Source organism: Phyllopteryx taeniolatus, chromosome 20 (assembly GCF_024500385.1).
Source record: "Phyllopteryx taeniolatus isolate TA_2022b chromosome 20, UOR_Ptae_1.2, whole genome shotgun sequence".
NCBI classification, from domain to species: domain Eukaryota; kingdom Metazoa; phylum Chordata; class Actinopteri; order Syngnathiformes; family Syngnathidae; genus Phyllopteryx; species Phyllopteryx taeniolatus.
In genome coordinates this window covers 4,760,829-4,787,076 of record NC_084521.1, presented here as the reverse complement: position 1 = coordinate 4,787,076, position 26,248 = coordinate 4,760,829, and the positions used below count along the sequence as shown (strand labels likewise).

The window sequence follows — 26,248 nt, the reverse complement described above, 5'->3', positions numbered from 1 at the left end:
TGGTTAAAAAGCTCCTCGGTGGAAAGGCCCGGGGGGTGGATGAGATTCGCCCGGAGTTCCTCAAGGCTCTGGATGTTGTTGGGCGGTTCTGGTTGACATGCCTCTGCAACATCGCGTGGACATCGGGGACAGTGCCTCTGGATTGGCAGACTGGTGTGGTGGTCCCCCTTTTTAAGAAAGGGGACCAGAGGGTGTGTTCCAACTAGAGGGGGATCACACTCCTCAGTCTCCCTGGTAAGGTCTATTCAGGGGTGCTGGAGAGGAGGGTCCGTCGGGAAGTCGAATCTCAGATTCAGGAGGAGCAGTGTGGTTTCTGTCCTGACCGTGGAACAGTGGATCAGCTCTACACCCTCGGCAGGGTCCTCGAGGGTGCATGGGAGTTTGCCCAACCAGTCTACATGTGTTTTGTGGACTTGGAGAAGGCGTTCAACCGTGTCCCTCGGGGAGTCCTGTGGGGGGTGCTTCGGGAGTATGGGGTACCGAACCCCCTGATACGGGCTGTTTGGTCCCTGTACGACCGGAGTCAGAGTTTGGTCCGCATATCTGTCAGTAAGTCGGACTCGTTTCCAGTGAGGGTTGGACTCCGCCAAGGCTGCCCTTTGTCACCAATTCTGTTCATAACTTTTATGGACAGAATTTCTAGGCGCAGCCGAGGAGTAGAGGGGGTCCGGTTTGGTGGCCTCAGTATTGCATCTCTGCTTTTTGCAGATGATGTGGTTCTGTTGGCTTCATCAAGCCGTGATCTCCAACTCTCACCGGAGGGGTTCGCAGCAGAGTATAAAGCGGCTGGGATGAGAATAAGCACCTCCAAATCTGAGACCATGGTCCTCAGTCGGAAAAGGGTGGCATGCTCTCTCCAGGTCGGGGATGAGATCATGTCCCAAATGGAGGAGTTCAAGTATCTTGGGGTCTTGTTCACGAGTGAGGGAAGAATGGAACGAGACATCGACAGGCGGATCGGTGCAGCGTCTGCAGTGATGCGGACTTTGTATCGGTCCGTTGTGGTAAAGAAGGAGCTAAGCCGAAAGGCGAAGCTCTCAATTTACCGGTCGATCTTTGTTCCTACCCTCACCTATGGTCACGAGCTGTGGGTCGTGACTGAAAGAACAAGATCCCGGATACAAGCGGCCGAAATGAGTTTCCTCCGCAGGGTGTCCGGGCTCTCCCTTAGAGATAGGGTGAGAAGCTCGGTCATCCGGGAGGAAATCAGCGTAGAGCCGCTACTCCTGCGCATTGAGAGGAGCCAGATGAGGTGGCTGGGGCATCTGATTCGGATGCCTCCCAGACGCCTCCCTGGTGAGGTGTTCCGGGCACGTCCCACCGGGAGGAGACCCCAGGACACGCTGGAGAGACTACGTCCTTCGACTGGCCTGGGAACGCCTCGGGATCCCCCCGGAAGAGGTGGATGAAGTGGCTGGGGAGGGGGAAGTCTGGGCGTCCCTGCTAAAGCTACTGCCCCCGCGACCCGACCTCGGATAAGCGGTAGAAAATGGATGGATGGACATTCTGACTATTCCTCATTAAAATGCAAATTACCGCAAGGCAAGACTGGATGCGTGTGAGACATATTGTTGACTTTTTATTGACAAATATCACCGATGTATTCAAGTCATTTGGAAAGCAAACATCCACAAAGACAAAAAAATGAACAAGGACAGGACACTTTTCTGCTGAGGAACAGCGACGACGCAATTCTTAAGAGCTTTTCGGAATACTCTACTGCAAAAACAATAATAATCGTCATCATGATCGCTCTCTGCCCCGGTTGCTGCTGCTTTTACAAATCTGTAACAAAAAAAAAAAAGGGTAGTTCACTGAGAGGAGAGAACTGCATTATGGGTAGAGTACTCCTGTCGGCCGAACTTGACAATAATACTGTTCAGGCACTGCGAGAGACAACTCAATGTTGTAGTTTTGTCTTGAAATGTTAGTTCATAAATACGCTTCATCTACGCTCTACACTATTTGCACTTAATTATAATCAATATTTACAAGACCATCACACAGTTGTTTGATGTACATTTTAAGTCACACCAGAGTGAAATTTAAACTACTTTTAATAGACCAATTGAAAATTTTCAACAATACTTATCAACCATTTGTAGTAAAACATCTTTTTTTTTTCCAATTACTAGTAAATGTGTTTATCATTATGCTTATGTACAATATGTCAATACTATTGTGATCTATTTTTGCAGGTTTTTAGGGGCTGAAAAGGTTTGAGCAGGTTTGTTGGCTAGCTAGCTAGCTAACGTAGAAAATGCCACCCTGGTAGCCGAGCTTCGAACCCAGAACCTCGAAAGTGTGAGGCGGACGTGCTAACCGCGAGCGGGCATAAAAAACAATTATATCCAATTAGGGCTTTGCAGTGGTGCCTTGAGATACAATTTGTTCCGTGACCACAAATTTTCCAAACTTTCTTTGGCCGTTGAGAACACATCCTCGTATCTCCAGGTACCACTGGATTGTGATATCATAGGAAACATTGGGAAAATGTCACAAGTTACTAGTTATTAAGCGTAGGTGCCTTGGGCGAACGAAGGTCTGCTTGTTCAAGCCTCCGAACGGCGTTCCGTACATGGTACAATCATGAATCATCGCCGCAATAATAAGGACACAAACTGCGGATTATTTCCGGTGGGATCTTGCATAGAACACACGTTGTGCTTTGAGTGTGACATGAGTTAGCACCATGACGGCGGCGTGTCAGTCAGGCCTCGAAGAGGCGCGGGAGAGCCGCGTTGCGCTTCTCGAAGGCTCAGGCGTGGGCCGAGCCTCCGGGCGTTATTGCTTTGAGGCCGCCGTGGCACAGCAGCAGCGCGGCGGCGGGGGCCTCGGGCCGCGCCGGCGGGATGAAGACGGGACAGGAGCGTGTGCGCGCGTGGCTCTTGCGGCCCCCGGGGCGGCCGACCGGCTCGCCGACGGCGCCCGGCAGTAATGGCGGCGGCGGCGGCAACCCCAGCAGGCGGGGCCGCCAGCGTTCCAAGCGCTCCTCCTTGTGCTTGATGGAGTACCACGTGAGGAAGATGAAGACGAAGCCCACAAACTTGAGGCTGGCGGCCAGGCCGAAGTAGACGAAGCGGAAGGCGGTGACGTCGTACTCCCAGCACGAGCCGGGCACGCCGCAGTCCTGCTGCCACAGCATGCAGGTGGTGTCGATCACCGCGCCGAAGTAGATCGGCGTCGGGATGTACGCTGAAAAAACAAAACAGGAGTCAACACGCCAGGTTGGACACACACACACAGACCGATATGGCTTTTTTTCAGGGCAGACATTATTAAAAATTAGCAAAATTTCAAATAGTACTAACTCAGATGCTTAAATGCCTTTAAGAATATGTTTTTTAAGCAGCTTTTCAGATTTTCAAAATGGTAGGTTGCCCCCCCAATCTTAGACAATATACATTGTTGTTTTACAATTCTAACAAAAAAGGTGAGCAGCATCTCTTCTAAAGTGAACTGGAAATGTAAATAAATGTATCATTCCATGAAGTTTGCCTAGTTTTAAACTGATCTCTTATTGGCCATAGGAAATATATATACAGTATATTTGGATAAAATAAAAAGTCAGATGTCGATATGTGTCCAAATGACGAATATCTGTGTCGAAATTCGGGCCGGCTGATTTATTTTTCATTGAACCAATTAGTCAACTTTATTACTCCGCAAAGACAGTTAGAGCTTGAAGTTGATTCATACTAGTACAACAGAATTTGCATTATATTGTTATACTATTAATGAATAATAGGGAATGTGGTGAAAAAAATATACTGCATGAATTTTTGTTGTTGTTGCAACAACAAGAACAACTATGTAGTTGAATTTTTTTTAAAAGTGATGCCATTTAATCCCAGTTTGAATGGGACATGTCATTTTATATTCAGTAACTAATAAAGGCATTATTACGAAAGTGATGCATCAAAATGTGAGCTTGGATTTTGGAAAGAAAAGGTGCTGCTATACACCTCTCTCACCACTGGGTGGGAGCATTGTGCCATTTAAGACGTTTGGCTTGAGCCTTTTCTTTCTAATAAGCTCAATAAACTCACCGAGAGTTCTGAGAAGGACGAACTGCATGCCGAGAGCAAAAGGCCTCTCCGGTTCATCCACCGACCTGAACAAGACATCAATACACGTGACAACATTTTTCTTTTCTGGGATATTCAGTAACATTCCAACTTAGTTATTGTAGCACTTTGATGTTTGATCTTGACTTAAAGCTCTCAAATTACAAAAATATTTGGTAAACATTCAAATTCATTAATGGCAGCAATATGATTGTTTTCTTTGTAACATTAGTGCTTTAGCCTCTATGACTTTTTCCTCATGGGAAACGGGAAGCATTATTTTAACTTTTTGGGACTTTTTTCCTTCTATCATTACAATCAATCAAAACTTGCCAACAACTTTGCGCACGCACGCGTTGTGCTCGTTCATAACTTGACTTCTTGTAGTTTTGTGACTACACAGTTTCCTCACCTGAGCGTGACGATGATGGCGGAGGGCTGCGCGCAGGCGGTGATGAGGGTGACGATGAAGAGGAAGACGAGGAAGGGGACGAGCGTGTTGCACGTGCGGTCGCACTTCCCCGAGGCGGCGAAGCCGTTCTCGTTCAGGTACGTCTTGACGATGACCAGCTGCAGCCGATTGACGGGGCCGCCGCCCGACTGCGGCGTGATGACCTGCCGGCTCTGCACGCAGCCGCACTCCGTGTAGTTCCTCATCTGAGCGGCGGAAGGCCACAATGCGTCACACGCGCCGCAAAATACATTTCCCGCAAGTCCAGTACGGCGATGAATGCAATCAAAACGTGAATATGCAAATGCTACCATTACACCATCTAAATAATCAGTTGATTGAATTAACTGACGTTATAGTCACTTAATTTTGGCTTTTTTTCCCCAGATGTCAAATTAAATAAAAAAAATATATATACATACATGCATTATCATATATTGTTGTGGATTATTTTTGTTCATTTAAAACGCATTTGTGTGTGCGTGCGCGCGCTCACCCCGCTGCTGTCGTTGCCGACGGCGCTGCAGCCGGCCAGGCAGGGGTTGAAGTAGGTGATGCCGTCGGAGCCGCACACGGGCGCGTACTCGTGGATGCGGCAGCCGCAGTTGACGTTGCAGCTTCCCGTCAGATTCCTCTGCGTCAGCGTCAGCGTCGGACTGCGACGACGCACACGCAAATGACAATCAACGCCACGTCCGGAGATATTTTTCTATTTTGCCTTGAAACATTCCAAAACCTTTTCACCAAATCTGAGCTTTGGGACAATTTTAAGCTAACAACTAATTGATTATTAAAATAGTTGTCGATTGCTTTGATAACACCTTGAATGTTCTGTTATTTTTCTTCACATTTCTTGTCATTTTTTCTCAAATATTTGTGTCCAATATTTTAGTATTTTGAGATTTCTTTTTTTCATATTAGTGCAATCGCACTTTGGCTCTTGTTGATGAGTGCAAGTGTACCTAATGTTTTGACCCGCCGCTCCCATTGGCAAAATCCCTTGGCATATCTCGCAACATTGTGATCATACTGTTCACTGTCACATGACAAGTCCATAGTGTTTCATCTCTATTACGCAACATGCGTGCCTCTTTTGTCAGGTTGACATCGTCACCACATTGCGAGCGCAAGTTCATTTCTTCTTTTCTTTTTTTTTACTTCTCAGCGCTGGCATCTAAGCAGGAAAGGAGGGTCTCCACATTCCTCGGGAGGACGAGGATGCCGGAGCAGCCACGCTGACCGTCCCAGCCAGCTTGACAAATAGCAACTTTATTAGCAGTCATTCATTCCAATAATATTTTGCGACTCTCGTGTCGGCAAGGAAACCGGAAAAGGGCGATAAATCTCATTTCATCAATGTTATTTTTTTTTTTTTCTTTATATTTTAAATTACAGTACACAGTACAAATAGTTGACAAATATTTGTTTTTTAATCTAAAATGATTTTAATATTTAACATTTTAATTTGATAACATTTTTGTATTGTTGCTAATTGTGTATTTTTACCAAATATTTGGTATTTTGACCCATCTTGTCATATCTATTTATTTTTTAAATATTGAGGTATTTTTCTTCTAATGTTTTTGTATAATATTTTGGTGTTCTCTAATATTTTTGTATTGTTGCTCATATTTGCGTATTTATATCTAATGTTTCTATAGTTGTCATATTTGATCTATTTGTAATATTCAATTTTTTTTCTAGCATTTGGTTCTTTTTCCATTACTATATCTGTATTTTTTAGAAAGGGCAAAACACTGTTTTGCCCTTTTGGGGGGGGGGCCTTAAATGGGCCAAAACTCGTGGAGTGGACTTTCCGAGACGAGTCTGTCTTTGGAGAACAAAGTACCCGTGGGTTTTTTTGCCGCTGTTTTTTTGCGGGTCTACTCCTGATAGGCGCGCCTGCCGAGTTTCCTGCCGTTCAGTGCGAGCGCTCACCCGGTGGTGTAGGGTATGTTGATGCCTCCCAGGTTGATGCTCTCGCAGCCCACGATGAAGAGCGTGGAGAAGCAAAGCAGCGACACGCCGCTGCAGATCATGGCGAGCTTGGCCGACTCGCGGGCGCCCAGCTTCAGCTTCTTGATGATGTAGCCGCCCAGCACGATGCCCACGCCCGCGCTGGGCACGATGATCAGACCTGCGAGGAGGAGATAAGTGGAGATCTTTTAAAAGTTCCTGTTTTTCGTGCTGATTCCGATGTCCTTCTTGCTTGTAGTTCTTGTCCGTGACATCCATCTTGACGTGGGTTGGGTGTCCATGGCAACAGCACCGCCCCTTACCCTTTGTCTCCTGGCAACATGCGGTCGGAGACAAGGTAACGATATTTATTGCGCGCGTGCGTCTAGCAATGAGCATATGTTCGCCGGCAAGATACTCGGACGCGTCGACGGCGCGATAATCCCGACAGTTTGTGCATCATCAGCGCCGCTAAAGGATTAACATGAGTGGCCGGACAAATTAAAAGGGAAGGAAATCAACGTGCGTGCGCGTGCGTAATGAACGCGTTCCGCTCAAGGGACGGCGCGAGCACGTTTATTACTCAATGAAAGTCAGCAGGACAGCGTGACTCGCACAAGAAAAAGTCAGCGTCACCTTTTAAGTGCTATCGGAACGACAAAAGTGATTTCCTGTCAATGTCATTGGAAGGCTTAAAAAAAGCTTGGCTGGTCGAAAAGAACACAATTTAAAATAAAGTCCCTGAATTTACTTTGGGATCAAGACATTATTTACATAAACTAAAAGTAGTGATAGTCATAAATAGCAGTAGTAGAAGAATAAATCTTTCCACTTGCACAGATGTCGTCAAGCTGAACGCATCCACACTGTCATAGTGGTCGATTTTCGAGGGCCGACAATTAATCGAACAATCGACCACTATTTTTGATAATCGAGTAATGGTTTAGAGAGTCCGTTTCACTTAAAATTGTCCAACTTCAGCTTGTTAACTGAATGGTGTTGCCAAGTGAAGGTCCGCCACACACGTGCTCATTAAATGCTAACGTGAGCCAAAAATGTCATCAGGCTCACAAATTCAACTTTTGTCTGCTTCCTGTTTATTTATTTAAAATCAACATGAAGTTTAATGGCAAATCACATTTTTGGGGGGTTGAACTTGGCAATAATGACTCATAAGAAGAACCATTCGCCACGTAACCAATCAAAAGCCGCTTCGATAATCACCGACACGAACCAGGAACGACTACGGCGCCAAAACGAAAAGCGCGCCCGTCTCACCCGTGTATATGCTGGCGTTGGAGGCGGGGATGCCGAACTGGGACTCGATGAACTTGGGGATGAAGGTGATGAAGGCGGTGACGATGGCGCACTCGGCCGTGTAGGACAGGCTGACGAACAGGAAGGTCACGTTGCTGAGGATCCTCAGCGCCGCCTCGGGGAGGTCTGCGGAAGCACAAGACGGAGCGCCGGACGTCAGACGCCGGACGGTTCGTCCGCTCGGAACGCAGTTATTCCCGCTTCGTCCCGTCAAGGGCAGACGCGCCCCTTTAGGTGCGCCCGAGGCCGCTGTCGACATGATTTGGTGCCCCCGCGTTGATCCTGTCGCTCGCCAATTATGCGGTCAGCGTAAAGAAAATACACTGCTGTTGCTGGGCAAATTAGGTTCGCTTGCAAAGCTCATTTGGGCAGCTTCTTTGGGCTGAGTATCAAGCGCAAATCCTTACCCACTCCTTGGACAATTTAAGAGCACTCTATAATATTCGACTTTATAAAATCATAGAGTAATATCATCCTGAAACTCGCATTGTGACTATTCTCAGTAAGCTGAAATATTATACATGTTGATATACTGTATATTTAAATGTGTTGCTCCACCGTTTGTGTTCAAATATCTGTGGCTTAAAGGGTTCCAAAACCGCAACGGTCGATGCTAATCGTTAGCCTTTGGATGGCGTTTCCCAATGTAAACTAGCTTAAAAATACACAAATGGAGCTGAGGCTCGTCGAGGCCAACTGAGCTCTCGATCCACCGATCGCGCAGGCGTTATCGTTAGCGGCGAATGATTCGCGTCCGCGTCGGGGGAGGAAGCGGCGCGGCGTGGACAGATGGCGAGCTCCTGCCGCTGCCTCCCGCAGCTGTCCGCGACACGCCACTGGCTTGCGACGCTTGCTCCTTTTGTGGCGCTTCATTTGCATCATAACAGCCCGCGCTCAGTCAAAGCGACCTAAGAGCGCCACTTCCAAGTGGCAGGCCATGTTGGGCCAAAACCGTCACAGGGAACCCAAAATGAATGAAAGAATGGTTTTGAAATGCGCCAATCAGAGCCATTTCTCTGACCTTGCGGCGTTATTAGGATTTCATCTTTGATGGCTAGTATATGTGATTCAAAACGCCCTTAAATGGGCGCTTCGAACCAACATGGCCGACTTCCCGTGTCACGTGGGGCCTGGGTTCGACTTGACTTTTTTGCAGGTCTCCTCGTGATAGACATGCCTACCAAATTCCATGTGGCTGCGAAACTGACCGACCTTGCGGAGCTGATACATATTTCTTTGGTTTTATTGCGAGTCGTTCGGACTTTGCCGCCATGCTCCACTCGCACAGGATGAAAACAAAAAAAACCTCAAATATTTTGTCATTTAAGGTTGCCTTGCTAGTATATGTGGCTATTATTTGGAAGCAGTTAGACAAAATAGCACTTTTTCATCCCTGGGAATGGCTGAAACGACCCAAAAATTGCCAAAACGGCAGATTGTTCGGGAACGGGTTCCGTTGACCTTTTCGCAGTCTCCCAAATGTTATGTTGCCAAGTGCCACAGAGATAACAGATTATCTGTATCTTAAACACAACTTAGCAGACACATGACTGATATGCGCTTGTTATTCATACCTAACGTTCCTTCAAAAAGGTCTGCAACATTTCACAAGGAAAGCGAGAATGTGCACGATTGGAGAGATTCCGTTAGAATTTCTCCTTGGCTGCAGTCATCTGAAGGACAAAAACATAAATAAAATGGAGCTCGTTGGAAGTCGCTGGACTGCGACGTAGCTTCAGCGGAAGGACACACGCGCAGATGCACGCGGCAGCACAATTCCAAACTTTGAAGTGTTTGCATTTCACTCGGCGAATGTTTGGCCGACACCCTGGCTTGACGCCGTGTTTTCATCCATGGCTCCAAAAAATCTTTTCAATAAATAACTGTCTGGGTTATTTTTTTAAATGTGCGAGAACGCCGCATATGGCTTTTACATTTACAATTGTCTTTAACTGGGAGTGGAAATATGCAAATTCGTCCCGATTGTCCGCATGTTCGTACCTCGCATTCGACCAGCATTAAGCGCAAACAAATTGCGCTTTTTGCGACGGATGGTTGTCACGTGACGAGCGCCGTCGCTTTTGCTCGATTCCGACGAATCGGGGCCGTTGTTGGCCTGGGACCTCGTTTAAAAAAATGAGGCAACGGAGAGCGAGGAAAGCCCGCAGCAGAACGTACGGAAAATGGAATGTCCCCCCAGGTCGTTCGGCTCAGAGAAGAAATGAAAGCGTCGAGGCCATTTTACAGCGCCTTACCTGCTCCTTAAATCAATGACGTCCTGCCTGGAGATGCGAGTGGATTTCGCACTGCTGGACCAGAAGACCAATCGTGGCCATTGATTGGATTACAGGCACTTTGTACATCATTAGCTCCCGGCTAATCTAAGCGAGATAACAGCAGCGCCTTTGAGTTCCAACCTCGACACGACTTGTGTTTCATTGTTGTCGTCTTGCTTGTAGGCCGATTGCGGATGTTCAAATGGGACTTCAAACATTGGATGTAGTCGTGATAAAGGTTCAAGTCTAGTAGTTGCTCACCCTTGATGTCTTTCCCGAAGCCGATGGAGGAGGAGACGTTCTTGCCCTTGCTGCCAGACTTCTCCTTCATGACGCCGTCTTCGCCGGACAGCCCGCCGGGCGACGAGCCCGTCTTTTTCTTCCTCTTCTTGTGGCGCGGCGGCAACTTCTTGGGGAAGGCGAACATGGGAAAGATGACCAGGAGCATGGCGACGGCGCACAGCAAGAAGCCGCTCCACCTGAACGACAAAAAGCCACCGGATTGAATTTTCCAAACGGTCGACGATGAAAACAACAGCCTCGTATTTACCAGTTGCCGACAAAGCGAGGGTCGCTTTGGTCGATGTTGACCACGGTTTTGGGGTCCACGTAGAAGCCGATGAGGACGCCTCCCAGCAGGTAACCGGCCGCCGGGCCCAGGGCTCCCATCACGTACATGACGGCTGAGCCAAACCAAAACGGAGACAAAGGGAGATCTTACGAATGGACAAACGGTGCCGTTTTGATTCTGCGGTTTCCGCTGTAAATGGAGGACCCCTTATAGCGCGTTTCGTTTCATCAAGAAAAACTAGTGGCGAAGCCTCATCCCGTAAGTCTGCACAATGCATCGCGTTTTTCATTCATTCATCGTATCCGTCAGGCTCAAGTGTACTGAAGCGCAGCACCAAACAGCGCTGTAAAGTGCAGCGGTTCATGTCTCATTACCCCTTCGCCATGGAAACGCCCCAAAAAATGCGCACTGACCTGAGCCGCCGGATGCAAACGAGGCGATTGGACGCGACGAACCGATTGGAAATACAAATTCAACTAGTTAACAGTTGCGTTTTCGTTTCAGGACGAGACGTTTCCTTCTCAATGAACGAACGAACGAACGAAGGAACTTTCGAAGCAGCCCCGAGGCAAATTTTTCACAGCTTCTGGAACATGTGAACAGCTGACCTGAAAGCACCAGAGGTCTTGCGATGACCCGAGGGCTCGCCTGCAGCTTTCCGACACACAAGAACGCACAAGAGTGTGTGTGTGTGTGTGTGTGTCGCCACGGGAAGGCAAAATAAACTCATTAAAGTTAGAACACCTAGGTCGGACGAGTGGGGAAAATAATAAGGCCCCTGCAGCGGAGACAAGTCAAAGCCATTTAGCAGCTACAATCGGCAGGGGTCGAACTTTCCATAATTACACCTGGAACATTGCTTCAAACTAGCACGGTGTTCGGATTAGCACTTTGGAACGGTGTGTGTGTGTGTGTGTGTGTGTGTGTACTTTTTGAGACAATTAATTCACTGCCATTGACGGCTTTAGAAGTCAAATATCCATGTTAACTGGGAAGGCTGGCTGGGTGTGAATGAGTTCAAAGAAAGGTCTCGCTCACACACAGACAAGTAACTTTTTTGTCACATCTCGACAATATGCAAAATACTCTCTTTGTTTCACATAAAAAAAAAATATCCCTTAATCTCGACCTCTGACGCCAACGGAATACCTCGTCCACCCGCCGCCACATTACATACATCCTCCTTGCGTACGTTCATACACTCTCTCGACGTTGAAATTTGTATTTTTGGGGATTTTTATTTAAAAGGCGCGTGACCGCTTTGCCGCCAGACGCGACTCATTCCTCGAAGCACCCGAAGCAGGTGTCCTTCCCCCGTTGGCCCGCGTCGCATGGATATATATCATTTTTTTTAAACGCCGCCTTCTCTCGTCTTCCGCAGTCGAGGCGCGTTACCACAATGTGGCAGGATATTAGCGGGGACGAGCTATTCATTACAGCGGGCAAGCGTGGCAAAGGGTCTTATCTTTTTATCTCCCGCTCGAGATGAATAACGGCTCGTTGGCTCATAAACGGCTGAGGACGGTCCGGAATTGAATAAAACAGGACAAGGACCGCGTGGTGATAGAGTTGCAGATGAAGGCCAGGTTGCTTCTTCTAAAATTGGATTGCAATACAATATAATTCGCAAAAAGTACATGCGACGTGAATGCAAATTTGGAATCAGACTGTCTGTTGGAATATTTGGACGACACGAAACATATTCCGACCTCGCTTTAAGCGCCTCGTCGTTTATGTTCCCACACATTTCGAGGCATAAGTCACCAAGTGGTACATTTAAATTCTGTGCGCTGTGGTCAAAGTGACCGGGCTTATGGGAGAATGCAAATAATTGCATCAGCCACTTAAAAAGACATTATATAAATATATATATATAAACGCCAAACGTTACCGAAACCTTAGCATTGTTGTTTGTTTGAATGTCATTATCTTTGTCAGTGTTAAATCAACAAAAAAAACATTTTTGAATGAATTAAAAAGGCTAATATCTGCTGATTAAATGGACCAGTCCATTAATCGGTCCGGCTCCATTTTTTTCTAATGTAAAATATGTTTCTTGGCTTGTGAAACAATGGTCCACACGCCAGTTGAGCACGGTACCGAACATATCATCAAACCCTGGAGTGAGCTTTGGCTTCCACCAGTGGGACTGAATGAGGGCTGAAAGTAGTCACTGGCAGTCCAAGCAGGTGAGGACACTGATATTTTGGGCGGAAACTCCATCTTAACATGTGACCCAATCCCCCCCCCCCCCCTTAAAGCTGTTCCTCCCGACTGTTTGTTCCGTTTCGGACCGATGCGGTTTAGGAAACGACAGAAGGGCGACCGGGGCAGAGTCTTCAGATTGACAGATGTGCTGGCACAGCAGCAACAGCGGCAGGGGCGCGACACTCGATCACACACACGCTGCAGTGGGGTGGGGGGGGGTCGTGCCAATGAAGGAAGCCCGCCTCACCGCAAGCTTGCTTGACTCAATTACGCAACAGACCTTCAGCGGCGGCACGTGAAGGACGAAACCTTACGGGCTTCATAATATCCGTCGGGTGCGATTGGCTTTCCCCGCTTGCGTTTTTGTACCCAGTCAGCATCGGCGTGGCCGCTGGGGTCTGACTTTCAATACGCGGCGCCGTTTCTCCGCATTAGACATACATGACGAGGCGTAGATTGAGGACGCAGCAGAAAGAAGTATCGAGCCCTGTCCTTCTCGGAATCGTACGGAACGGGACGGATACGTGACAAGGAAAGCTTAAAGCGATTTATGAGGCATCGTTGACGACAGGTGAATCTTTGTGACATTTGTTAAAGATATCCAGACAGAGAGCGGCAAAATGGAAGAGTCCCATGTGGGAGGAAGCGGAGACAAAGCAAAACGGATGATTTGGGAAGTGACGGATCGGAGTGAGGTTGGGGGGCATCTGAACGCAAAGCGCAGAGTAAAGAAGAGACGCGAGCGCGCGACTGACGCTGCCGTGCAACTCGGCGAAAACGCTTTCTCGGCAACATCCGCGAACCTTCAGGGACCAAACGCTGCTCTGTTGTCTCCACGCTGCCTCGTCTTCCTCCTCCACACGCAACCCATTCCAGGTCCGCACCAAACAAACACTTGGAGGGCTTTCCGATCAGATCCAATTTACTGAACCCCAACTCTTTTCCCTACCAAACGCCACACCTTAGCCCCTAGACCAGGGGCCGGCAACCTTAAAGACTCAAAGAGCTATTTGTGCCCTCTCCCATGTGGAATTGCATTGCATCACAATGGGGAGGAGCTTCTGATATTTTGGTAACCAAATTCCGAACTTGACTGCGCAAACGTACATGCCTTTAACCTCTGCGACTTGATTCCTAACACCAAACACGCACAAAGATGTTTTAATTGCAGGAAATTCGCAGACCCCCGGCCGGTCAAGCCGCCAGCTATGACCAGCGCAGCTCGGACTGTAAATAGAACTTCCAGACATGATGACGAGACGCCGTCCGCAGTGAATAAGCCCCGTTCGCCTCCCCTGACCTCGTCTTCGCCCCCTCCCCCGTCCTCCCCCGTGCCCTTGACAACAGAGCGCACAAACACCTGGTGAGAAAGCACGCCGACTCATGAAGCGACCCTCCCCCAGCCCCCGTTGCCACAAGTCATTACCTCGGGCTAATCGTGTGTTTTAATCACAGGTCAGGAGGAATGCAAGAGACCAAACGCACGAATCGTCCGATTGTTCACTTCGAAAGTGTCCACCTGCGTTCATCTTTGTGATACGAAGTTAGCGGGATAACGGCAATAACAAACAAACAAAACAATCAATAAGAAACAAGAACCTCGGATTCGTGCTCCAAACGCGACCTTCGTCTAATCTCGACAAAAGGCGACATCGCTCTCTCTTTTACTCGGCGATATACTTTACAAAGCCTTCTCACGCGTCACGCGTTCCTGTTTCAACCGGAATAACGCACGTGCGCCAATGAAATTGCATCACCGCGGCGACTTGCTGACGGTGTCTTCTTACATGTTCCGACCTTACACAGGACAGACACACACACACACACAGAGACATTAAGAGTGAAATAATGCACATAGGTAATTTATTCCAAGACTACTTTTCAAGTAAACAAAGGAACACCATTTGAGCATTTATTTGCTATCCAGTCTCAGGTCCATGTACTAGTGCGCTGTTCATCCTCACTAGTAAGACAATTCAGGGGACTGATTCACTTAAAGAGTAACTAATCTCCACAATTAAAAAAAAAATATATATATATATATATATATATATATATATGTAATGTATGTGGCAGCAGTAGTCAAAACACGGTTCTCTGATCAATATTGCGTTTGTGGACAAAGAATTAAACAGAATAATTCATCAACGTGAGGAGGGCGAAATCGTTATCAGCTGCAGACCGAAAGCGACGTCAAAGATTTATCCCCACCTGGGCGTAAAACTCCACCTCTTCACATGTGGGAGCCCGCGGGACGCAGCAAGCGAGCCGCGTGGAATGTTTTCACGGATCAAGCGAGGTAAAGACGTTTGGATCGCGGCGGCCCGTCGGTACCGACCGGTACAGACGGAGAGAGCTTAGACTTGAAAGAAGTGAAAATGATCAGACGATCCCAAAGCCCTTCGGACTTGTACCATCGAGACGGAGGCCACCCGGTAGGTCGTGGTGCCGCCTCACATGCTTTACTCCTATAAGCCAAGACATGAGCAGTCACAAGGGGTGCTCAGAAACTACCAAGGCCACGTTCCCAGTTCGACCTGCCTCCTGAGGCACTCGTCCTTCAGTTGGGACTTTTTTTTTTTGTCACGCAAAAGTGAGCTATGTGGAGTCCCGGTTACTCATTCTTGAAGACAAACCCCACTTTGGTAGCTCCATCTCGCCTCAGACAAATGTCCCCTCGCTCGCTGCATCAGAAAATTAAGGAGATAAAAGTCTGCTCCTCGTTTTCCCACGAGCAAGGCAGCGAGATCTCAGTTCTCTAACACTTTGTGCTACATATCACATCATTCCAGATAACGGCGTATACTTTAGAAAACCTTTTTTTAATATATATATCATGACAGCAGCAATCTGACTTCAGAAGGACGTAAGCTGTGCGTAGTGTGCAGACATACTGGACAGTGACTACGGACATGTCTGAAATCAGCTCGAAACTCAATGACCGCTTCAAAAAAACAAGACACTGTGACAGTGATTTGATTCGAAAATATGGCTAGATTTGGATCGGCGCACATGAAAACTGCTTCTGAAGAAAAAAAGGGGGATGTGTGCGCTCCAAAAAAAAATAATCAATCAACTGGAAGTGATTTCTTGTGACTGTAGCGCAAAAGATGGAATATCCCCAGAAAGAACGGCCCCAATCCCACATCTGTGTTGCCTCCCAATGATCTAAATGACTACCAAAGTGCTTTGCTTTTACAAGCCCTGGAGCACTGACACGCAACCCAAAAGGAGGCCTCTCAACAAGATCCCGGCAGCGGGATCCTCCTCGGCTTTTTTGGGTGATCCGGTGGACATTCCGTCAGCATTAACTCCTTGCAACATCTGCGCTTCACAATGTAGCTTGCTCCTCAAAACCACTCACCGGTTAAGTGACCACGGAGATGATGAACGAAGCATCTGGGTACCCTCCGAATTTGGAGACACGGCAATGATCTTGCACCTGCAGCTTTTCAGGCCGTTGGCAGCCATTACCACCGCAATAATCTGCTCCACTGTACGCTACAGCCCCCGTGATGGGTCAAATCTTGCCTTGTAACCATAACAACCTATCTGATGAGATAAACTAGGATATCTGGGCTCGGGGTAATCGTATTTACCGCTCTTCTCTTCACTGGCAGCCGTGTAATCTCAACTGCCTGTGCGACAGTGGCCAGCGCAAAAAAAATAAATTAATAAAACTACAACGCAGATCCAATATGACAGCTGCTTAAGCGTTAACAATCTAACAAAAGGTTTAGCGTCGGAGTCGTAGCTCACGGTACAGCTTGGTTAAATGATTGAGATGCCGACTTGAGTCATTGGGAGGTAAGCAAAGGGACGGACAGACATTTTCCCCCAGCACAAAAAAACGCCGACACAAGGTGTACAGGTCCGGTATTGACTTGTCTTCTTTCACACGTATTTGTCTTTTCACACGGCCTGAAATGTGCAAACACTGCTGCGTGCTCGCTGGAAAACGATTGCCGAATTCTCCCAAAGCGCTTGCAAACTCACAGTCCTGATCGCGGCATCCGGGTCGTGGCAAAAAAAAACCACTGAAGTCTAATTCAAGGCAAGTTGGACTTCACAAACAGGATGAAGGTTTAATGTGAAAACATTTTCAAAAATCAAAAAAGAAGTCAAGTTGCCCTTGATTTAACTTGTGTGGATAACTCAGACCCCAAACACAAAACCAGCAACACCAACATAAACTCTTCCGGCTTTTGAGGTAGGATCGGCGTGGGATGGCAGCGTCACAATTGTGGCAAAAGTACTCACACTCGGTAAGTATACGGACAGATTCAACACCTTTACTTGAGTAAAAGTGAAAAAGTACAGACTGAAATGTACTTAAGTCAAATTACATTTTCACTGTCAATTATGTACAGGATCCGTTTTTGACGAGGTGGCACAGCACAAATTTTTTATTTTTTATTTTTTTTTAAGTCATCCGCGGAGGTTGCCAAGAGGAAAAACAAGCGGTTTTCAAATGTCATAAGATGGGGATGAGGTCGGACGACGTCGGCAGCCATCCGTCTCCCTCAAAACTGCGAATGTTTGGAGCAGACGAACCGTCAAGAAGGGAACAACGGCTTCAGGTCAGGAAGGCCTTCGCCAAAGTGAAGAAACAAAGGTTGCATTAACAGACGGAAAATGTCAATGAATAAACTCGTTGTAGTTCACGGGTCACATACAGCATAGCCAAATTTGATGTCAACTAGGCCAGACCAGTGAAATTATAGAATCATTAATATCGGAAAAAATACACTGCTGTTTTCTCCCTTTGTTTGAATGCAAAACAATCACGACATCTTCATTTCAAGCAGTCCTTTGTGGCAACTTCCAGGGTTCGTACGGTGACGCACTTTGCCCAAATGAGCCCTAATTGGAAGCAGGTAGCCTAAAAAGATGAAAAATCGCCAATTTTCTTTTTAACCTACGCGCTAGTTCATGTGGGTACACCATGGCATCAAGGATTGGCCATGAAAAGCAGGCGGTTGAAGGCCCGTTCTTTAACTCTACATCATTTTGATAAATGCAGACGCATACTCTGGAATATCTTTGGCCAGACCATGGGTCATGGGAGATTAGCATAATCGCTAATTCCTCTGTGGCTGCTAATTGAAATCTATAATAGTCATGGGACGTGTGGGCAGCAGGGGGTGCCTTAAGGGGGTTTTCTGCTCTTTTAATTGGTTCATGGCCTTGGTTGATCTTTTTAGGGGGGTTTAGCTATAGGAAACAGGGAGTGGTTTTTTTTTTCCCCACTACTCATTCTGTATTATTTAGCAAAAACATAACTGGGTCTTATCTTTAAATGTATTAGCAGGCTCACATCGATGTTTGTGGACAATAAAACACTATTCTTGAGGCATTCTTTTGATTTTTGTTCAACCAGAGGCGGGGATGAAGGGAGGATTAGGTGAAACAACATGAACCAAAGAGTGAGCGGGAACAAAGGGAAATAAATATGGCCAATTTTTTTTTTCTCCCCCCCCTGGCAGCATAGCTGAAGACAAAAGGTTTCTCAGTGTTCCTGCAATCACAGCCTCGCTTGTGGCATTTCCCCAGGAACCTTCCCACACTGTCAAAACAATCCGGCCAGTGCGCTGATAATGGCCGGTGGGCATCCGGCAAATGATGTCTAGCGAAGACTACGCACACACACACACACAGCTACGTGAAAAGTGAGTAAGACCTCTGCCCGTGGAAACAAAACAAGACTCCCACACTTGCTTCAAGGGGGAAGAACACGGTAAAAAAATAAACAAATTTAAAAAAAATCGAGGCCTTGAGCGTCATCAGTGACGCGGGCTCGCCAACAGGAAAGTCACATGGTTTATAAGGGAGTAGCAGTCAACGCAGGTACGTCTTGAGCTAAAATGTCGCACAGATCAACCATGAGCAGCTAGGTCCATGACGCTGGTTTTAACAGAAGGAACCCACACACGATGAGAAAAAAACATTTTTAAAAATCAACGTGCGCTTAACTGCTCTTGTAGCGTAGATTGTGGAGTACGCGATGACCAACACAGAACACCGTACACATAATCCGAGCAGGAGAAATAACTCCAAACACATGTTTTTTGCGACATCAGAGAATCAGGTCTTTGCTGTCTTTGATCACACGGGACTGAAAAATGCTCAAATTTGGCACAATTGTTGAAGTGCGCTGAAATGAGCACGAAAGAGGTGCTTTAAGTCCTAAATTTCACCCAGATTTTGCTCAAACTTTCGAGTCGTACAAAGTTCAGTATACGCAAAGAGAGCAAAGAAAGTGTGAGAAAGCCAGGATGATGAAACCGGAGCGGGCAAACGCAGTAACGTGATCCGCCAGCCCCCGAAGGTGCAAGATGGACACAGCCGACTGCGGGTCAGCACGCCCGATTATTACGAAACAGAGCAAATCCATAAACCACACACAACAAATCCGTGTAACACACTCCTGGAGAAACACTGACATCCATTCAAACAATTCCCAATTTGCTTGAGTTGTAGGGAGCACACCCCTTGCACTTAACGCAAGATCCTTCACCTATACTACTTATTCGTAAATGAACAGTGTTAAAAAAAATAATCAGAATAATAATTGCCATGCTACAGATTCCAAAACAAAATTTCCTGCAGTCATGTGTGCTGCTACTTGACTATTAATATCAAGCAGAGAGAATCCATTCACCTCATCATGAATGTTGAAGAGGAGACTGTTAAAAAGGAACGAGACCGGCCCCTCGACCAATTTGTGAATCAATCAGGGCTTGGGAACAGACCATGAATCGCAATTAGTTCACCTGTGACATTTTCACCTCGTTCGTCTGAAAAATGATCATTTATCAATGCCCAATATATCTTTGTTCATCGGTCTACGCCAGTGACGTATAGTGATAGGCAGAACAAAAAAATAAACGTGTATCCACCCGTTGCCGTTCATACAACAAAATAAGTCCCGGCTTCCTGCGAGCATATCAGCTTTGTGCTCGATTAATTTTCACACAGATAAAGTCAATTTCAATTAAATTTGGGAGAAACCGAAGATGAGATCCTCATAAGTTCACTAGCGGTAGTCACACTTTTTGTGACACTTTTGTCCGGTGGCGCGGCGTAAGAGTTTGCGTACGTGGAGTGGCCGGGTGTCCCAATACTTTTTCCCACACCGTCTTTCCAGAAGAATGGAAGCACATTCCCACTTCTTGTCTGCGCAGAGCGAGGCTGTAACGGGCAGGAATGCACTTGGGACATGTGTCGCCTTAAAAGGTCACGAGGGCGTGCAAGTATGCAATCTAATCAGCCCTTAACCCTCCCCCCCCCCCCCCCCCATCAATAGCACCTTTTCAGCATCATTGCCTTTTAAATCACAGATGGCACGAGTGTAAAAGAAGAGAAGAAGTGAATGAGAAAAGCCGATTATTGATCGGCAGGTATGCATTGCTTTGACCAAAATGAAATGGGCAACGTCGTTAGCCGTGAAGAGCAGTGGTGCTATTAGGTTGTAAATACGTACACAAAGGATAAGGGGTGCCCCAAGTCTTGTCTGGATGTCAAAGCAGAAGTGGGCATCCAAAAACGGACATTTTTGAGGGCAGCGGGGGTTTCTCAGCTCCAGTGGTTGGATGACACTGCGTTGCCGCAGCAACGCCAGGCCAAAGCCGCATCACAGGTCAGACGAAACACAAAAAGGAGGCGCCCGCTCGCTCTCACCACAAGTACCTCGCTGAGTCGCTGCAAATTGGGTTGGGGGTTTACGCAAATGGCTTTGTTGAGGCGAAGACCACCTCAAGGTACGTTGGGGGCGACTGGTTACCCTATGTCTTGTGAAAATGGAAATGTGACGGCTTGACGTTGCCATGGTTATTTCCCAGCAACTGGGATGCAAACCAAGGCTGTTTTTGCCCGGCGGACATGTCACAACATGTCTGCGCTTTCCTTCTATCTTGTTGTTTGTTTTTTGCCCCCCCGCTGCTTCAATTCGCGGCGATGACGCGAGCATGTGATCAATAGGGGAGTCTTGAGGGTAGCGGGGGAGGCGACATGAGGACGAGTTCAACGTGGACTGCTTTGCGTCGAAAGGCAGGGGTGGGCAACCTATAAATAATGTTCGATTGACTACTTGCATTAAACTCTTTCTCTACTGTTACTAAGGTATCTGTCACTAGCCCCTTTCACACTGACGAAATTCGGTAACTTTCGCACAGGACAGCGACCCGGGAAAAAGTCCGTTTTAAAGGCCGGTGTGACAAACAAATGCTTTTAACCCAAAAGGGCGGGAAACCATGCATTCTGTATCCTTCACACAGAACACCAACGTGTGAAAAAAGTCAATTTTGATGGGCAGTGTGAAAGGGGTTCGAGACAACAGAAGATGAATTCATTCATCTCTATCGTGTTTCACACAGCTTTTAACGCAACTGGGCGCAAGAACTGAGTGTTGCTTCTTAAAACGTTACATCCCAGTTCCAGCTTTGCGCTTATTCCCTTTCACACAGTCGCTGTTACGCCTCTGATACTACCTCGGAAACACACCGAACGGTGACGAAAGCTCGTTTTAAAAGGCAGTATAAAAACGGGCTTCTGATACTACCTCCAAAACTGGGAGCTTCGCAGGTCGAGTTCAACCAACCCATTCCATAGAAAAAAGCCGTCAGTGTGAAAGGGGCTTAGAGCTAACGCCACCGCAATCCACTGTTCAAGTTTAGCTTGTTTAATCACATGACTGGAGGACACAATAAGAGGTCAGTGGGACAGCGGGCATCTGCGTGAAAGCCTTCAGCAGATTGAGGGGTCGCCCACCAAGGCGGTCACATGGGGGGGGGGGGATTACTTTTGGAGCTATGCGTGCATATCGCAGCAGGCGAAACAATTACGCCGCCGCATACCAGGTACACACGACACCCGTGTAGAGACGCCTGAATGCATCTCCTCTCCTTCTGGCCGGCACAATTCGGAGTTTGACAGTGTGTCCTCTCGCGCGCACACTGTAGCGCTCCATTAATCATACGCAACCCAGTTCTGCCATCGAGCCCGCGTTCCCTCTCGCAGTGCTGCTGCAGGTCGACTTTGCGGCCTCTGCGGTTCCGCGCTGGCCGCGGCCTGCCGGGCTTATCGAAAGGCAGACAATCGTCCATCACGGCAATTAAGTGTGTTACAGACTACAAAGTGCACGTGGAAGTCCCAAGCTAACCGACCTCGCCATGATTCCACAAGGAGCCTACCGAAACAACTAAATCAATGGTGTACCGCTTTTTCTTGCCACTTGCTCTGTTAGCGTAACAGTCAAATTGGAACCGAATCCAGCTAAACACGCCACAGACAAAAAACAAGTAAGGTCCAATTTCCAGTTCCAATGTGCCGCCAGGGTGTTAACCGTTGCACAGCGTCCCACTGGCGGAAACGAAGCTCAACGTTAGCCCTTGCTGGAAAAGTGCCGTGAGCCAAGGTTTGATTCATGAGAAAGAAAGCAAAGAAATATTTGAACGTGAATTGCCAAAATACAACTACATTGTCTTAATAGTACACCTTCTATTCTGGAAAAGACACCTTTTTGCTCTATTTTTTAAAAATGGTTGTTGTTGTTTTGACTTTATTCCTGTGATCATATGCCTTTTGCCCCCGCCCCCCTAAAAAAAACTTTATTCATGAAGGGATGTCATATTTATGTGACGACACATCACAATCGCACCATATCAGCTTTGAATTGTAACTGCCTCCACATGTTTTAAACAGATAGTAATTTATTGCAAATGATTTTGCGGACCCTCAATCTACCACTCCCGGACCCCCCAGTTTGTGAACCGCTGACCCAGACCGAGGTGCGGACACAAGATCTGGATTCGGACCCTGAGCGCAACACGACTGCTGCAGCCGTACGTCCAGAAGAGGCGCATTCTGCACTGCGGGTGAACTTACCCAGGTAGAGAGACGCGTTCTCCTTCTTGACGTTGTCATCCAGGTAGGTGGGCCCCAGGGTGTAGATGGGCGTGGAGCCCATGCCCACCAGTATCTGGGCGCAGATGAACAGAGCCACGTAGAGGTCGTGTCCGTTGCCTTCGGGGTCGCGAGGGCACGAGGCCGCGTCGGTCGCCTCCCGGCCGCCGCCGAGACAGAGCCCTTCGTGGGCCGCCGACGCGTTCATCTCTTGGATCTGGTAGGGCGGCGAGATGAAGTGGGGCAGGGAGAAGAGCGCCGCCCCCACGGCGATGACCACGCCGCCGACGGCCAGCCAGCGCGGCCTCTGGCCCCGGCCGCCGAAATACGAGATGAAGACCACCACCAGCAAGCTGCCGATGTCGAAGCAGCTGACCAGCAGGCCCGACTCGGAGCTGCGGAGGCTGTAGCGCTTCTCGATGGTGGTGATGACGCTGCTCAGGTAGCCCGAAACCATCAGGGACTGGATAAACGTCAGGTAGCACATGCAGAACAGGAAGCAGCGCGAATCTCTGAGGATAACGCGCACATACTTCCTGGCCGGGACGCGGATAAGGCGGGACAGGGTCAAGCCGACTTTCTTGCCCCCGGCCGCCCCGCGGGGGTCCACGGGTAGGCCGCTGCTGAGCCCCACCATGCTGGACACAGACGGCGAGAAGTCCGTCCTGGAGGAGGGCGACTCGGGGGGTTGAGGCCGGAGCTGGCGGCCCTCGTCCACGTCAACGGCGGCCTTGCGGTCCGTCCGGCGGGGCCCGTTCAAGATGGGTAGGCTCTTGGACTTGAAGCAGCCTTCCGAGTCCACGTACCGGTCCTGGAGCCGGAGGATCTCCGGCGATTCCGAGAGATCGCTGCCGGTCTCGTCGCTGTCCGACGACGTCATGGCACAGCCGGGTGAGAGGAAGGGGAGGCGGAGGAAGAGGGGGCCTCGGCTTCTAGTGCCACGTGGGGACTCGGTTGGGGGACGGCATGGACGAAACTAAAGACCGCCCTGCCGGCATCACCGGCGCGGACTGGACGCCTCTGGTTACGGACATGTTGTCCATCCGCTGTTCACGCGGCGCACCTACGGCCAAAATATCATCACAAGTCAATAAGCAAAACCTGCGAGTACAGTCCAAATCTACAAAAACAAAACGTGAATCCCGTCCGGTTTAGACTCCCATTGTGGCGTTGCTTGTTATGGCTCTTTGTTAAATGCTGGTTTTCTTTGTTCCACAGCAGAGCAGCAGCCTAGACACACAACAGACAACAAGTGGTGATGGCGTCCAGAACAAAGACTGCGAGAGGGATGCGAGCACTTCATGCCGGACGAAATTTAGATGCTGCTCGGAATCCCTTCAAGTTCGCTGAGCCAAAACCTTTTGCACACAACTGTATGATCTATTTTGGTCATATTTGAAACAAGCTACATATGAGAGAAAATGACAGTTGCGTACAAGAATTGTTTTGGAAAACCTTTTCACCTGCAAAGCTGTTGTCGTGCCAGCGGGAAGTTTGTACTGAATTTTATATTTGATCCTTTGGTGAAATTTTACATTCAGGAGGTCTGCTGAATGTGATTTCGATGTCAGGTTATCTTTCTCCTCATTCTATTAACAATACTGCCGTAAGTTGTTGCTCTTGAATAGCTATTGTGCACTCACTGTACAGCTAGAATCTTTTATAAACCTGGAGTTTGAAATCAAATAATTGAAAGAATTACATACACACACTTTTATTTTTAAAAATATATATATATTTTGTTTACGGCCACAATTTCTGATAACATCGTTTCAGTGTGCAGTTTGCGTGCGTTCACAATGGGCACGAAAACCCACTTTTTATCGCTAAACTTCTGAAATTACACCAAAATCCGACCATAAACAACACAAACAAAGAGCGCCACCGATTGGCGGTGTTGTCAAAATGCCCCAAAGGAATAAAATGACCACAAAAACAGCAGCATCTCTCCTTTTGTCACGACACAAACACATTGGGAGAACAAAAGAGCACGCTGTCAGTGAACGTCTCACACAGTCACTCCGACGACAAACACGCCGCGACAATATTGACGTTATTGAACACATTTGTCCCAAAGAGGCGAGGAATGTTCTGTGTCGCTTGCAGAGAAAGACTTTAAAGGTTTGTTGTACTCACACGGGACAGAATGGAGGTAGTGTGTTGTTGTCCTCGGAGCAGTTGCTCGCTGAATGAAATCTGTCTGATGCGCAGGGCTGCTGGGGCTGGTGCCTCCTCCACCGACCGTGGGAAATTACACAACTTTGCTAGCTTCTCCACCAAAAGAACGACCACGAAATGGAATGTTCACACAGTAAATTTATAAAATATATTTTTAATATTCATTCGTAGGATTTGAGCAAACGTTTACAATGGTTTACAAGTTTACAAAGACAAGTGTAGCCGAAAAGTAGAGGTACACTGAACGCACCGCGCCACAAAACCTTGAATTGTTTACAACGTTAGCCATCTTGGGACTTGTAGTTCCCAGTTTTCAATGAATTTAAAAAGCTATCCTTTAATAACCAATTGTTAGGGAAAACGTTCAGATTAACCTCCAACAAAATAAATTCAGAATTTTACGTCTTAAAAAAATGGGTATTAAAATGACATTTTAAGATCTGAGACGCGAGACTAGAAACCGCCATAGACTTCGTGTACCGGCATGCATTTCGGTCTACGTCATCTTGACAGCTGGGAGCCATGCTGACCCTGTGCTTTGATTGACTGATCGCGGGGTCACACACACCAACGGGCTTGGAGCCACACCAAATATGGAATATCCTACGATATAAGTCACCTCAATGACATCAAATCATAATTAATAAAACAACTTCGCACAAGTTGATATTTTAATTTACTTTTAATCGTCATGGTACAAACATCTAGTTACTTACTTGTTTTAGATTGCTTTAGTGTTTGATAATGTGGGAAGCGCCAATTCAACGTAAGCAGATTCACTGTGTCCACCATCTTCAGAAGATTCAGACACACGAACAAGTCATTTGCATTATGATTCTATATACATTAAAAAAAAAAAAGGTGTTTGTGTTTAAGGTACTGAGAAAATGGGGTGAAGGTTTCAAGAAATGTGTTTTTGCAACTGAGAAAAGCTGTAAAGAAATACACATTTGATTTCCAAAAGGTGAAAATGTGTTATTTCTTGCAAAGAATCCTTACATTTTGCATTAACTGTCAGCAAATGAAACCCACACAGGTTATCAAAGTTGCATGGGAAATACTTTAAGGAATTCGGCTCTGCGCTCAGCATTCTTATTATTATTTTGTGGGAATCTGAGAGGATAGAGAGAGCTGGTTCTGACCTTTTGAAGAAAACAGAGAGAGAGAGAGAGAGAGAGAGAACCGCATGGGCGAACAAAGCATTCTTACAAATTATTCCAGTGATGTGTAAGTGCAAGCGCATTAGCAGAACAACTAGGGCACACGAGTAGAACGACGTATGTCGTACTAGTAACGTGTTTGTTTTGTTTTTCCTCCCCAC

General features: G+C 47.4%; 1 protein-coding gene and 1 long non-coding RNA gene across 4 annotated transcripts; one reads left to right on the top strand and one right to left on the bottom strand.

Annotated features, from left to right (window-relative positions):
• Nucleotides 1-1,566: 1,566 nt before the first annotated feature.
• Nucleotides 1,567-24,994, bottom strand: LOC133469870 (solute carrier organic anion transporter family member 5A1). Of its 3 annotated transcripts, none has more exons than XM_061757420.1 (10): nt 24,886-24,994; nt 22,732-23,979; nt 10,618-10,750; nt 10,329-10,546; nt 7,753-7,917; nt 6,457-6,655; nt 5,015-5,174; nt 4,480-4,724; nt 4,050-4,114; nt 1,567-3,195 (listed from the first exon to the last, which is right to left on the bottom strand). In XM_061757420.1, the coding sequence occupies exons 2-10, from the start codon at nt 23,627-23,629 to the stop codon at nt 2,759-2,761; spliced, it is 2,520 nt and encodes an 839-aa protein (XP_061613404.1). In that variant the 5' UTR covers nt 23,630-23,979; nt 24,886-24,994; the 3' UTR covers nt 1,567-2,758. The 3 variants fall into 3 exon arrangements, with proteins under 3 accessions (XP_061613404.1, XP_061613405.1, XP_061613406.1); XM_061757421.1 differs by having other exon boundaries at nt 22,732-23,812; nt 24,886-24,990; XM_061757422.1 differs by lacking the exons at nt 22,732-23,979; nt 24,886-24,994 and adding an exon at nt 14,446-14,624.
• Nucleotides 4,439-6,221, top strand: LOC133469874 (uncharacterized). The gene is made up of 2 exons (XR_009785806.1): nt 4,439-4,616; nt 5,684-6,221. It is a non-coding gene; the product is annotated as an uncharacterized LOC133469874 (long non-coding RNA).
• Nucleotides 24,995-26,248: the final 1,254 nt, after the last annotated feature.